This window comes from Zophobas morio, unplaced genomic scaffold (assembly GCF_036711695.1).
Source record: "Zophobas morio isolate AGI-343-1 ecotype UQ-CSIRO unplaced genomic scaffold, CSIRO_AGI_Zmor_V1 ptg000046l, whole genome shotgun sequence".
In the NCBI taxonomy this organism is placed as follows: domain Eukaryota; kingdom Metazoa; phylum Arthropoda; class Insecta; order Coleoptera; family Tenebrionidae; genus Zophobas; species Zophobas morio.
In genome coordinates, this window is record NW_026972151.1 from 5279433 (window position 1) to 5294018 (window position 14586).

General features: G+C 35.5%; 3 protein-coding genes across 3 annotated transcripts; 2 read left to right on the forward strand and 1 right to left on the reverse strand.

Moving 5' to 3' along the window:
- The first annotated feature begins 1730 nt into the window (after positions 1-1730).
- On the forward strand, positions 1731-6085 carry LOC135142148 (uncharacterized). The gene is made up of 6 exons (XM_064073819.1): positions 1731-3544; positions 3598-3849; positions 3901-4061; positions 4440-5514; positions 5564-5815; positions 5863-6085. The coding sequence occupies exons 1-6, from the start codon at positions 2446-2448 to the stop codon at positions 6024-6026; spliced, it is 3003 nt and encodes a 1000-aa protein (XP_063929889.1). The 5' UTR covers positions 1731-2445; the 3' UTR covers positions 6027-6085.
- A 3758-nt stretch (positions 6086-9843) lies between these two features.
- On the forward strand, positions 9844-11726 carry LOC135142243 (cytochrome P450 6a8-like). The gene is made up of 4 exons (XM_064073925.1): positions 9844-9953; positions 10010-11108; positions 11161-11412; positions 11461-11726. The coding sequence occupies exons 2-4, from the start codon at positions 10010-10012 to the stop codon at positions 11622-11624; spliced, it is 1515 nt and encodes a 504-aa protein (XP_063929995.1). The 5' UTR covers positions 9844-9953; the 3' UTR covers positions 11625-11726.
- A 10-nt stretch (positions 11727-11736) lies between these two features.
- LOC135142149 (probable cytochrome P450 6a14) lies at positions 11737-13069 on the reverse strand. Its single transcript, XM_064073820.1, has 4 exons — positions 12897-13069; positions 12555-12682; positions 12250-12501; positions 11737-12195 (listed from the first exon to the last, which is right to left on the reverse strand). The coding sequence occupies exons 1-4, from the start codon at positions 13067-13069 to the stop codon at positions 12032-12034; spliced, it is 717 nt and encodes a 238-aa protein (XP_063929890.1). The 3' UTR covers positions 11737-12031.
- Between the last annotated feature and the right edge of the window lie 1517 nt (positions 13070-14586).

Sequence of the window (14586 nt, forward strand, 5' to 3'; positions counted from 1 at the left end):
TTCTTGTACCATGAGCCCACTTAAGTTAGTAGGACGCAGTGATGCATACGAAGTACCAACTGATTTAGAAAATCTATGGCCTTCTCGGCGCCTACTTGATATCAAACATTACTAATTATTATTAATGTTTCTTAATTATGGTATTTATTATCAACGTAAGCTAAAAAAGTATGTAATCGTGTCCATTGAGCGACTGGCTACTTTCATATTTTCTCGATGAATCATGATCCCTAGTGTACGAAAAAAATGTTTCTCAAGTTTCCGTCTTTCTCTGTGTCTGTCTGTCCGGCGCCTGTGTCGATTTTTGTTAGACAGATAATCGCCAAAAATACGGGACCGATTGTTGTCAAAATTTATGTGCATTATGGATTTATGAATACCATGCAGATGGTAAAACGCAAACCAAACTTTGGCTAATCATACCCACCAACAATATGATGACGTCACCTCAAAATTATACATATAGCAAATGGGTTTTAAATTGTCTAAAATAACACATTTCTCCATGCGTGTGCGAATATTGAATTTTTACCCAAAACATTCAGATTTAAAAAAAAACAAAATCGTATAACTATATTTTGCAATTTAATTTTGAATTTGGAAAACCGAATGCTTTGAAACCTTCCAAACATTTTAAATTTTTAGTGAAAATATATGTGTTTATCCCCCTCCCCAAAAAATTTTGCCGCATAAATCCTATCGAAAATGCGCAAAATATGATACGTCTCTCCTTGTGATTTACTACTGGGTTCAAATTTTTGGAAATGCTTATATAGGTGAAAATTAATAAATGTGTCACTGATTAAATAGGAACCACAAAATAGAATACTTTAAAATCTTGCAGACGTTTCAAAGTTATAGTAAGCATATTGAATCTTTAAATAAAATATATCTGTTTAACCCCAAAAAATTAATGACGAAAAAATCCTATCTAAAATGCGCAAAATATGATGAGTCATTATTTATCATTGTACTATATTTTTTAGAATTGATTATAGAGATTATATTAAAAAAAGCGATTGAATCAATTTATTTTGTTAATTGAATCAGGAAAGGCTCACTTCATGTGCCCGAAAATTTGGGAATACAAAACTGTTGCACCTATCCAAATTCATATACGTATCCTTGCAACATGTTGATGACGTCATCACAAAATTTTGAAAGAAAAACTCATTTGAATTATACGCGGAACATGCTTCTTTACATTTACTTTAATATTACATATACTTAGCCAGTTAAATGACATTTTTATGTAGAATACAGTGACTTGGTAAATTGATGTTTACAAGTCAGGAGCAAATAAAAACATCAACTTATGCAGTAGACATTTTAAAGCAAAAAAATATTTGAGTGTTGATAACAGCTTCTTATTAAAAAGCATCAGATGATATCTATCTATAAGTTAATTAATTAAATGTAATATTATCGTGTTATTTAAACAAATAAAATAGAAACAATGCATATAACTGTTGCCAAAACTAAACAACTATTTTACAATGTGCGTACAGCGAGTTCCACACTCTAAAATTTTTGTTAAAATGATAAATTTTTGACAACCAAATAATCATCTTTTTTTAGTTCGTTTTTATATTTGCCGCTAAAATAAGGCGTCTTTACATTTCACTTTTCGTACCTCCCACTCCTCACCGGTAGAAATAGACAAACGTCACAAATACCGCAGTCGACACTTGAGCCACCACAAGAAACGTCAAACACAACAACGAGGCCAGACGTCACATGACTAAATAAAAAAGCGCTTACATAATAGATAATAGCATAGTACACAATAACACGAGTGTTTCATGAACACGAGAACACGATTTGCGAGTCAAGTTTTAATGCATCTTTACAGTTTTAATAATTTGACAGGTAAAAGACAAATAACAATATAGGGCAGTTTTATCTTAATACGTGTTTATGCAATTTAATTGTTAAATGTCAAAATTAGGTTAATATAAAAACATCATAAACACCAACATTTGTATCACCAACAGCTTTTCTAACTAACACACGGTGACGTTTGCAGGCCGCCTGATGAAGGGGCAATAACCCTGAAACCGGTAGCACAACAAAAAAAGTAGCAGAGAGGAAGGCGTTTTGATACATAACCTCAAAATTTATTATTTAATGCTTTGTTTATTATGTTTCATAAATTAAAATCATACCCAGACAAGAAAAATTCCAAATTATTAATTTTTTGTTCAAAATTACTGTCTTTGGTTTACTTGTTGTTGCTGATTCAAAAAAATATTTCTTAAACTAACAGTTACGCTCTTCCAAATTTCAGTCCGGTTTTTTGCTTATCTTATCTCAGCGTACTTCATCTTTATCAATATTTGTAATAATTTTTATCACTGTAGTAAATATAACCCCACACCGCAGATCAGCTCTCATTCAGTGCCTATAACTTTCTGTCGTAAATTAACAATATTTTCCAAATCCAAGATGTTTTTGACCGACTACTTCTTAACCGACCTTCTTGCCCTTCTCCTGGTCTTAATTACCATTTTCATCACCTACTTCAAATGGAGTTTTACCTACTGGAAACAACTAAACGTCCCTTACGTGAAACCCACGATTCCAATGGGAAACATAATAGCTCCATCAAAGCAAAGAGAAAATTTTGGAGTCGTCTTGAAGCACATATATGACGAACTGAAAGGACAAAAAGCCCGTCATGGTGGCATATACGTCTTTTCTAGACCCGTATACGTCGTGATCGACTTGGAATATGTGAAGAACGTGCTAACAAAAGATTTTAAATATTTCAACGACCGTGGAGTGTACTATAACGAGAAGGCCGATCCCATCAGTGCCCATCTTTTTAATGTTAGTGGCGACAAATGGAAACATTTGAGAACTAAACTTACTCCGACTTTCACTTCCGGGAAAATGAAGATGATGTTCCAGACTCTTCTAGACTGCCGGAAGAATCTGCACGAGAAAATCGAAGAGTTGCATGAACGCAAGCAACCTCTAGATGTGAAGAAACTTCTTGGTTGTTACACTATGGACGTTATTGGATCGTGTGCTTTCGGTATAGAATGCAATAGTTTTAAAGACGATTCGACGTCGTTTCGAGAGTATGGTTTGAAGGTCTTTAATATGTCAATGTGGGAGAATTTCGTTTTTGGGTTATCTACGACTTACCCTAAACTGGCGAGAGCGTTTAATATAAGAGCTGTGTCTAAAACTGTGTCGGATTTTTTTAGCACCGTTGTGAAAGATAACGTGGAATACAGGAAAATCAATAATTATTCCAGAAAAGATTTCATGCAGTTACTGATTGAAATGAAAGGTGAAGGAACACATGATGGCACAACTTTGACTCTTGAAGAAATTATAGCACAAAGTTTTGTTTTCTTTTTGGCCGGGTTTGAGACGTCTTCAAGTACAACGTCTTGGGCAATGTACGAACTTGCCAAAAACCAAGACATTCAAGACAAACTAAGAGACGAAATTAACAAAGTTCTAGCTAGGCATGACGGAAAACTCACTTACGAAGGCATTCAAGAAATGAAATACATGAGCCAAGTACTTGACGGTAAACATTGTCAATTAGTTGGTAATTAAGATAATAAAAAATACCGTTTTCAGAAACTCTTCGGAAGTATCCCCCTGGAGCTATACTCAGCAGAGATTGCACCCAAGACTACAAGGTACCCGATCAAGATATTGTTTTAAAGAAAGGTACCCGGGTTTTTATCCCTGTTTTGGGCATACATTACGACGAAGAATATTATCCTGATCCGGAAAAATTCGACCCTGAAAGATTTAATGAAGAAAACTCGAGGTCCAGACACCAGTACGCACATATACCTTTTGGGGAAGGTCCTAGAATTTGTATAGGCATATTAGTGTATTTATTTAAGTATTTATAAACTCATTTAAAATATGCAGGTTTACGATTTGGGCTCATGCAGTCAAAAGTAGGTCTCGCTTCGTTACTGACGAAGTACAAGTTCACCTTGAACGACAAAACTGGACGCCGGCCAAAATTTGCACCGGATTCCTTCGTTTTAGCTCCAGACGAAAAAATATGGTTAAATACAGAAACTATATAAATATAGTAGTATATGTATATTCTAGATTTCGTGAAAGTTGTTATTTATTTTTTTATTTATAATTGTATTATAGTTGTTGTTCATTATTTCGATTGTAGTGATTCTTTTATAAATAAAAATCATACGGAGATAACCAACTAATGAACAAAGAATCATCGACGAATAAATTTCCATTTATTATTTTACTTCTTATCTTATCTCAATGTGCTCCACTTTTATCTATGTTTATGACAGTTTTGATCACTACATGTGGATATTAACGAAGGACTAGTCATTCCAACAAACCGATAAATCACATCTCATTGAGTGAGTATCATTTTTAAAGGTGAGTCAACAGAATTTTTAAATGTCACTGCTTCTCAAAAAACTCCATAGATGTTTCTGGGCAATTCACTCTTAACCGACCTCGTTGGCTTTTTCCTGGCCTTCTTTACCATCTTCATCACCTACTACAAATGGAGCTTCAACTACTGGAAAAAACTAAACGTCCCATTCGTGAAACCCAGGATTCCTCTAGGAAACATAATTGCCCCATTAAAGAAAAGAGAACAATTCGCAGTAGTGCTGAAACACATATACCATGAACTCAAACGCAAAAAAGCTCGCCATGGTGGTGTATACATTTTTTCTAGCCCCGTCTATATGGTGATCGACTTGGAATATGTGAAGAACATACTAACAAAAGACTTTCAATATTTCAATGATCGTGGATTTTATTATAATGAAAAGGATGATCCCATCAGTGCCCACCTCTTCAGTCTTAATGGAGAAAAGTGGAAAAATGTGAGAGCTAAACTTACTCCGACTTTCACTTCTGGAAAAATGAAAATGATGTTTCAAACTCTTCTAGATTGCGAACAAAATCTTCACGAGAAAATTGAAGAATTGCATAGACACAAACAGCCTTTAGATATGAAGAGACTTCTTGGTTGTTACACTATGGACGTTATTGGGTCTTGTGCTTTCGGTATTGAGTGTAATAGTTTTAAAGACGGTCCTGCGTCTTTTCGAGAATATGGTCTAAAATTCTTTAAAATGTCAAAATGGGAAAGCTTTGTCTTTGGGTTATCTATAACTTTCCCAAAATTGGCTAGATCGCTAAGAATAAGAGCTGTATCTAAAAGTGTGTCAGATTTCTTTAGCAAAGTTGTGAAAAATAACATGGAATATCGGGCACGCAATAATTATTCCAGAAAAGATTTCATGCAATTATTGATTGAAATGAAAGGTTTGACTCTTGAAGAAATTACAGCACAGAGTTTTGTTTTCTTTTTGGCTGGTTTTGAAACTTCTTCAAGCACAATGGCTTGGGCAATGTACGAACTTGCCAAAAATCCAGACATTCAGCAGAAACTCAGAGATGAAATCAACGCTGTTGTTGCTAGGTATGGTGGAAAGCTCACTTATGACGGCATTCAAGAAATGAAGTACATGGGCCAAGTTGTTGATGGTAATAATTCTCATTTAGTTAGAAAGATACCCGACAATACCAATTTCAGAAACCCTTCGCAAGTACCCTCCCGGCGGTGTGCTCAGCAGAACTTGCATCCAAGATTACAAGGTGCCCGACCAAGACATTATAATAAAAAAAGGTACCCGGGTTTTGGTTCCCGTTTTAGGCATACATTACGATGAAGAATATTATCCTGATCCTGACAAATTCGATCCTGAAAGGTTTAGTGAAAGGAACTCAAGGTCTAGACCCCACTACGCACATATACCATTTGGAGAAGGTCCCAGAATTTGTATAGGTACTATTGGTAAATTTAATTTCTCAAAAACTAATTTAAAAATGCAGGTTTACGGTTTGGGCTCATGCAATCAAAAGTAGGTCTTGCTTCGTTGCTGATGAAATACAAGTTTGCCTTAAATAATAAGACTAAACGGTGTCCGAAGTTTGCGGTTGACTCTTTTGTTTTGACTCCAAATGAAGAAATATGGTTAAATGCAGTAAAAACATAGGAGTAACTAAGAATAGAATGATTTTTGCTGAATAAATTGATTTAAAAATTTCCTTTTTCCGTTTGTATGTTTCTTTTATGCGGCTCTGTCGTGTTGAACAAATAACTTCCGAAAATTCTGAAAGAATCCCTTTAAAATTTGCACCAAATTGACAAAATGCAAAGAAATAGATGCCTGTATGAAATAGAACATTTTTTGGTTGAACTGATAATTTTTCCAAAAGCAGTGAGTAACTTTTGGCTTACTCTCTTAAGCGAATTCTTCAGGAATTTGAGAAAGATTTGAATGAAGTAGCTGGTAATTCTGCACCATTTTAAAATTTTCTATAACACTGTGAAATCAGAAGGATATTATACTGAAGTAGTAAATGTGTTGATAATAAAGCTCAGACTATTTCTTTTAATAACTGCAGTTTTTCTGCGTCCAACCAAACATCGTCGCCAAGAGATAATATAAAAGAATTTTTGGAGACTTCGTAGTTTTTTGGTTTTGCAACGTAAACTACCAAATCTCAAACCTGCAAAAAGAAATTGGAAAATATTATACTAGTTTATACAAATTCCGGGTCTTTATTCAGTAAAACGCAAATGATCGATTTTTTCACTATAAGAACGATATTTTTCGTCCCAATGAATTCCGAGTTTGAAATTAGGACTCTGTTTCCTTGTTTATAAACCATATCTCTCAGGGGCTTCGGTAGTCTCTAACATATTCTTTATTTTGAAAAGAAGGAGGATCTGACGAATATTTTCGTGACATCTCTATAAAAAATGGTCTCATGTTATTAGACCCTCACTCCTGAAGAAAAATGGGTAGTAGATAATACCAGTCACAATGTAAAAAAAAGTGGGCCATGAAGAAATAGTACTCACAACTGCCGCGTTATTAGCACAACGCTCTAACCAACATTGCTAATAAGGTAATAAGTAGTAGCTTAGCGCACCTCCCGTATTATTGAAAATTCTTACCCTACCCTATTTTTTTTTTATTTTGGACAAAATATGGAGCGAAGAGTAAAAACTCAACTGGGATTTATTAATTACAAAGAATTGGGGGCTAATCCGCGACGATGCGGCGGAAAAGAGGATTCTGTCTTGAAGCTTCGGAGAAAAAAAGAAGTGCTGTGGCTGTTTCCCCAAATTTCTGAGTTTTGTGAAACGTGCAGAGCCCTGTAGAATTCGACCACCGTAAGTACCGTTTGTGTTTTCTGCCTGTCTGCGTACCAGTTTTGAGTCGCCGCCCCAGAGCGAAAAACCGTACCGTGCCGGACGTTTCATTTTTTTTCTTTTTGTGAAGTTCGATTTGTAATTTTATTTAAAGTTTAAAATTTTAGCCGTCAGATTTATTATTTTAGCCGTGCAGCTGGTGGGAGGCAATAATACCCGATTATTCTTAATTCTATCCGTTTTATTTTATTCTCCTGTTTTTGCAGGCGCTCACCACCTGGAGATCCGGCGTTAGAGCAACTCCGGTGCCTTCGGAGAGGGAGTTGGCGACCGAGCGACCATCGCTTCCTACCTAAAGAGCCACCCCCGATGGCGTGAAGGTTCCGCATAAGCCTAGGTCGGCCAGACGTGTTTCTATTTCAGCGATACTAGTCGGCCCAAGGCTTGGCACCGAGGTACGCCGCCCCCACGCGTGATCGGCGAAATTCCGGACGGTCACCGGACGTCCGTTCCACTGGAATTTCGTTGCGAAGTGACGTTATCACATTGTCGGTGATGATTCATAGAGAAATTTTGGTTAAAGTTTTGTCCACGATATTCCTACTTAATAAAATTTGACAATAATAATGGAATTTAAAAACTTCGTATAGTATGTAAACCATTTACCATTTGAAGAGGGTTGTATAAAGAAACAAAGCTTGGGTTGTGCTGATCACTAGACAAGATTGAGACTCCAGAAAACCCTTGTGGCTTCTTTCTTTGTGTTATTTGTTAGAACACGGTTCTCTAAAATTTACTTCTCAATTCTTATTTTTAAATCTAATCTGCTCTTCAGTAAATATGAATTATAATAATATAATAATGTTACACTTAGGTCACAGATAAACGAATTTTCTCAGTGATTTCTGAAATGCAGGGTGATTCACGAGAAGCTGCACTCCTAAAGAATTTCAAATGCAATCACCAATATAATTGCAAAGCAGTCATTGATATTTATTATCAGTATTTATTAAAGTAAAACACAGTTAGCAGTCTGGTTTTAATAATTTGGAAACAAACGTCAAATATTATTTTAAAAGCAAAAACGGGACTCCATATATCAAAATCATTTGAATACACTCTGCATCAACTCTGCCGAAACGTCAGTTTTAACAAGGGAGTTCATTTGACATTACATCAAAGTTGTTACACAAAACAGGTAATTATGTTTTACATTTTCTTAAAATGGTATGAAATATCAAAGGTGATGAATTGGTATTTCTGGTTCTTCTCGATTTTTTTTAGACGTAGAGCTTCTCGTGAATAACCCTATATATATCAAATTAAACAAAAATGATTCAACAATTCTTTAATTCATACAATTTTGCGAAATTGAAAGTTAATACATATGTACTTATGTAATGAGTGTTGAATTGAAAAATCACTCAAATTAGGCGTCGGAGTTTCATTCGACACGAACGGCATGTCTATTCTTACTACATCCATTTGGCAGAAACATAACCTGTGGTAGGTTATATGCATGCCGTTTCTGTCAAATGATATTCCAACACCTACTCTGAGTGATTTTTCAATTGAACATCCGTTACATCCTTCTATCAATGTCATAAGTTCTTACGCCTAATTTTAAAGTCACTGAATCTCTTCCAAAAAAAGGTCAGGTCGAAGTGGTTCAGTCACAACCCAAGAAGAATACCCGTCCACTTTGTTAAGATTTCGAAGTCAAAGTGTTGACTGCCTTAAAAGGTTGACGTACTGTCGATGGTTTGAGCAAAATATGGACGATGAGCTTTTATATTTTACATTTGATAACGACGAGGCGTGGATTTATTTCGATGGCTATGTAAATTCTCGAAATATGAGAGTACAGTTAAAAATAATTACTTGGGAGGGAATGTCTCGATAGACGATTAAACCCATGTTTTTCAAAACAGCCATAAATTCAGAGCGATCGACAGGTGGTTTTAGAAAATTCATCAACCAACCGGATACTCATACATTCAATGCAATAATCGCATGTAACTATGTATAAAATTTATATAGATAGACAGACGACAGTGACGCGGAAACGGGAGACCTATTTTTTCGTACTCTTAAATAAGTATCAAGAAACGTATAGAAAAAATGAAAGTAGCCAACCCCTCGATGGACTCCTTTTCAATACTTTTCTATCTTACGCTCGGGAAGTAATTAAACGCCCCTTTAATGGAATCCATAAAATTGCAACTTTGTACAAAGTAATAAAGTAATGATCAGTGACATCCAAAAACTTTGTATGGAATAATCTAACGAAACTAACAGAACTAACCTTTGTCAAGAGATGTAAAAATAACACCCAAAATCATAAACAAAACAAAGCCTTTGCGATAACCTGGCTCATTGCAAGAAATGATATTTTTCGATACCACCTAATAACACTTGTACACGAACTGTGATCATTTATTTTGGGTAAAAAGAGCAACATTAGCAATTTCCATTCTACAGAACACGAACCCTCCTAAAACAGCAACTAAATATATGAAAAATAACTACATTTATATAAATAACCTCTGAACTCACTTGTAATATTTTACACAAATGAATTCGCGATGAAACATTCAAATTTCAACGTAATATTTTGTTTATCTTATCTCAGTATACACTGTACAGTGCACCTTGAACCATTTGTTATCATTTTTATCGCCCTATGTTGATATAAAGCTCCTATAAGTTAATGCAAAAAATTGCTAAATCAGTTCTCACTCAGTGACTAGCACTTTGAGAGGTGAGTTCGGAGAATTTTAAATCTTCTGTAGTTACCATCATTAAAAAATTTCATAGATGTTTCTGAGCGATTGTGCCTTAATCGACCTTACCGGCCTTTTGCTGGCCTTAATTACCATTTTCATCACCTACTACAAATGGAGCTTCACCTACTGGAAGAATTTAAATGTCCCTTACCTGAAACCTAGCATTCCTATGGGAAACCTAGCACCTCAATCAGCAAGCAAAGAACACTTTTCACTTGTAGTAAAACACATATACGACGAACTGAAACGACAAAAAGCTCGTCATGGTGGCTTTTTCCTTTTTGCTAGACCCGCATACCTGGTCATCGATCTGGAATATGTGAAGAACGTATTTACAAAAGATTTTAAATATTTCAACGACCGTGGAATGTACTACAATGAAAAGGACGATCCAATAAGTGCCCATCTCTTTAATGTCAGTGGCGAAAAATGGAAAAATTTGCGAACTAAACTTACTCCGACTTTCACTTCCGGAAAAATGAAGATGATGTTCCAGACTCTTCTAGATTGCGAGAAAAATCTTCACGAGAAAATTGAAGAGTTATATGAACGTAACGAACCTTTAGATGTGAAAAAGCTTCTTAGCTGCTATACCATGGATGTTATTGGCTCCTGTGCTTTCGGTATAGAATGTAACAGTTTTAAAGACGGTCCTGCGTCTTTTCGGGAGTATGGTTTGAAGTTCTTTAACATGTCAAAGTGGGAGAATTTCGTTTTTGGATTATCAATGAGTTACCCGAAAGTGGCGAAGGCGTTAAAAGTAAGAGCTGTGTCTAAAAGTGTGTCGGATTTCTTTAGCAAAGTTGTGAAAGATAACGTGGAATATAGAGAAAGCAATCACTATTCGAGAAAAGATTTCATGCAGTTATTGATTGAAATGAAAAGGAAGGGGACACAAAATGGCACAGGTTTGACACTCGACGAAATTACAGCGCAAAGTTTTGTTTTCTTTTTGGCCGGTTTTGAGACATCTTCAAGTGCAACGTCTTGGGCAATGTTTGAACTTGCCAAAAACCCAGACATTCAAGACAAATTAAGGGACGAAATTAACAGTGTTGTAGCTAAACATAACGGAAAAGTCACTTATGAAGCCCTTCGAGAAATGAAATACATGGACCAAGTAATTAATGGTAAAAATTTTCAGATAGTAGTAGGTATAATATTTGAAAATATAATTTTCAGAAACCCTTCGGAAGTACCCTCCCGGAGGTGTGCTAGGTAGAGAGTGCACCCAAGATTACAAGGTACCCGATCAAGACGTTATTATAAAAAAGGGTACCCGAATTTTTATTCCCGTTTTGGGCATACATTACGACGAAGAATATTATCCTGATCCTGATAAATTCGACCCTGAAAGGTTTAACGAGGAAAACTCAAAGTCCAGGCCCCACTATGCACATATACCTTTTGGAGAAGGTCCTAGAATTTGTATAGGTAATATTATTTTATTTAGTTATTTAAAAACTAATTTGAAATATGCAGGTTTACGATTTGGAGTCATGCAAACAAAAGTAGGTCTTACTTCGTTGCTGATGAAGTACAAGTTTACTTTAAACGAAAAAACTGGACGGCGTCCAAAGTTTTCGGCTTATGCTTTTGTATTAACTCCAGAGGAAGAAATATTGCTAAACGCAGAGAAGATATAATTAAAACAACCACACTATATAATACTTAACTACAATACCACGTGATGTTAACTTAATACACTGGAAACACTTTTTAGCTCAATAAAATAATTTGAAAATTTCCTTTATCTGTTTAACTGACAACTTTTCCACTTGTATGTGGAAAACAATAACGACCGTTTCGCTTACTTTCAAAGATGAACTCTTCAGGAATTTAAGAAGAATTTGAACAACGCTCTACCTCGCTATAACATTGCGGAATGTCGATATTTCTACTAATAATCAAATATTTCCTTCTAAATGAAAACAGAGACAAGCGCCACATTTTATTGCACACTACTACTTAAATATAGATTTTACAATGAAGTAACAAATATATTGTTAAATCTCACTATAAATGTATGAACAAAATTGTTTTCTTTTAATGTCTATAATCTTTCTGCATCCAACCAAACATCGCCTTCAACAGCTAATATAAAAGAATTTTTTGCAAACTTCATGGGTTGTTTAGTTTTATCATTCAACGTAAATTCGTATTTTTGCAATAACGAAGTAAGTCCTACTTTTGACTGCATGATACCGAATCTCAAACCTGCAACAATAATTCTATGTAGAATTTTCTACAACGAAAAAATACGAGACTCACCTATACAAATTCTAGGGCCTTCTCCAAAAGGAATGTAAGAATATTGTTGTCGATTTTTCGAATTTTCTTCATCAAAACGCTCAGGATCGAATTTTTCAGGATTGGGATAATATTCTTCATCGCAATGGATGCCTAGAACTGGTACTAGTATTCTGGTTCCTTTTTCAATAACCATGTCTTCTCCGGGGATTCTGTAATCCTTAACACATTCTCTACTTAGAATAGGCACTGGAGGGTATTTTCGTAAAGTTTCTAAAAAAAAGGTTAAAATTCTGGATTCCTATGTACCAAAATGTATATTGTACCGTCAAGAACCTGGTTCATATATGTCATCTCTTTGATAGCATCGTAAGTAACTTTTCCATCATCGGAGAAAAAAGAAGTGTTGTGGCTGTTTCCCCAAATTTCTGAGTTTTGTGAAACGTGCAGAGCCCTGTAGAATCCGACCACCGTAAGTACCGTTTGGGTTTTCTGCCTGTCTGCGTACCAGTTTTGAGTCGCCGCCCCCGAGCGAAAAACCGTACCGTGCCGGACGTTTCATTTTTTTTTCTTTTTGTGAAGTTCGATTTGTAATTTTATTTAAAGTTTAAAATTTTAGCCGTCAGATTTATTATTTTAGCCGTGCAGCTGGTGGGAGGCAATAATACCCGATTATTCTTAATTCTATCCGTTTTATTTTATTCTCCTGTTTTCGCAGGCGCTCACCACCTGGAGATCGGGCGTTAGAGCAACTCCGGTGCCTTCGGAGAGGGAGTTGGCGACCGAGCGACCATCGCTTCCTACCTAAAGTGCCACCCCCGGTGGCGTGAAGGTTCCGCATAAGCCTAGGTCGGCCAGACGTGTTTCTATTTCAGCGATACTAGTCGGCCCAAGGCTTGGCACCGAGGTACGCCGCCCCCACGCGTGATCGGCGAAATTCCGGACGGTCACCGGACGTCCGTTCCACTGGAATTTCGTCGCGAAGTGACGTCATCACATTGTCGGTGATGATTCGTAGAGAAATTTTGGTTAAAGTTTTGTCCACGATATTCCTACTTAATAAAATTTGACAATAATAATGGAATTTAAAAATTTCGTATAGTATGTAAACCATTTACCATTTGAAGAGGGTTGTATAAAGAAACAAAGCTTGGGTTGTGCTGATCACTAGACAAGGTTGAGACTCCAGAAAACCCTTGTGGCTTATTTCTTTGTGTTATTTGTTAGAACACAGTTCTCTAAAATTTACTTCTCAATTCTTATTTTTAAATCTAATCTGTTCTTCAGTAAATATTAATTATAATAATATAATAATGTTACACTTAGGTCACAGATTAACGAATTTTCTCAGTGATTTCTGAAATACAGGGTGATTCACGAGAAGCTGCACTCCTAAAGAACTTCAAATGCAATCACCAATATAATTGCAAAGCAGTCATTGATATTTACTATCGGTATTTATTAAAGTAAAACACAGTTAGCAGTCTGGCTTTGATAATTTCGAAACAAACGTCAAATATTATATTAAAAGCAAAAACAAGACTCCATATATCAAAACCATTTGAATACACTCTGTATCAACTCTGCCGAAACGTCAGTTTTAACAAGGGAGTTCATTTGACATTACGTCAAAGTTGTTACAGAAAACTGGTAATTATGTGTGACATTTTCCTAAAATGGTATGAAATATCAAAGGTGGTGAATTTGTATTTCTGGTTCTTCTCGATTTTTTTTAGACGTAGAGCTTCTCGTGAATAACCCTATATATATCAAATTAAACCAAAATGATTCAACAATTCTTTAATTCATACAATTTTTCGAAATTGAAAGTTAATACATATATACTTATGTAATGAGTGTTGAAAAATCACTCAAAGTAGGCGTCGGAGTTTCATTTGACACGAACGGCATGTCTATTCTTACTACATCCATTTGGCAGAAACATAATCTGTGGTAGGTTATATGTTATATGAACAGATATGCCGTTTCTGTCAAATGACATTCCAACGCCTACTTTGAGTGATTTTTCAATTGAACATCCGTTACATCCTTCAAGAAAGTCAAAAAGTACCACTGTTGAAGTAAAACCGTTCTTATTAGAATCTTATTTTCGAAACGATGTGAAAGAAGAAAATGGTAGGTAAATGAGTATTCACAGCCCAGCACTGTGTCAAAGAATGTAAAATTAAATACTGTTATTGGATGGATGCTAATTATTATCAAAATTTGTATCAATGTCATCAAGTTATTACGCCTAATTTTAAAGTCACTGAATCTATTCCAAAAAAAGGTCGGGTCGAAGTGGTTCAGTCACAACCCCAGACCTTGCTCAAGATGTAAAAGCAACAATAGAAGAAT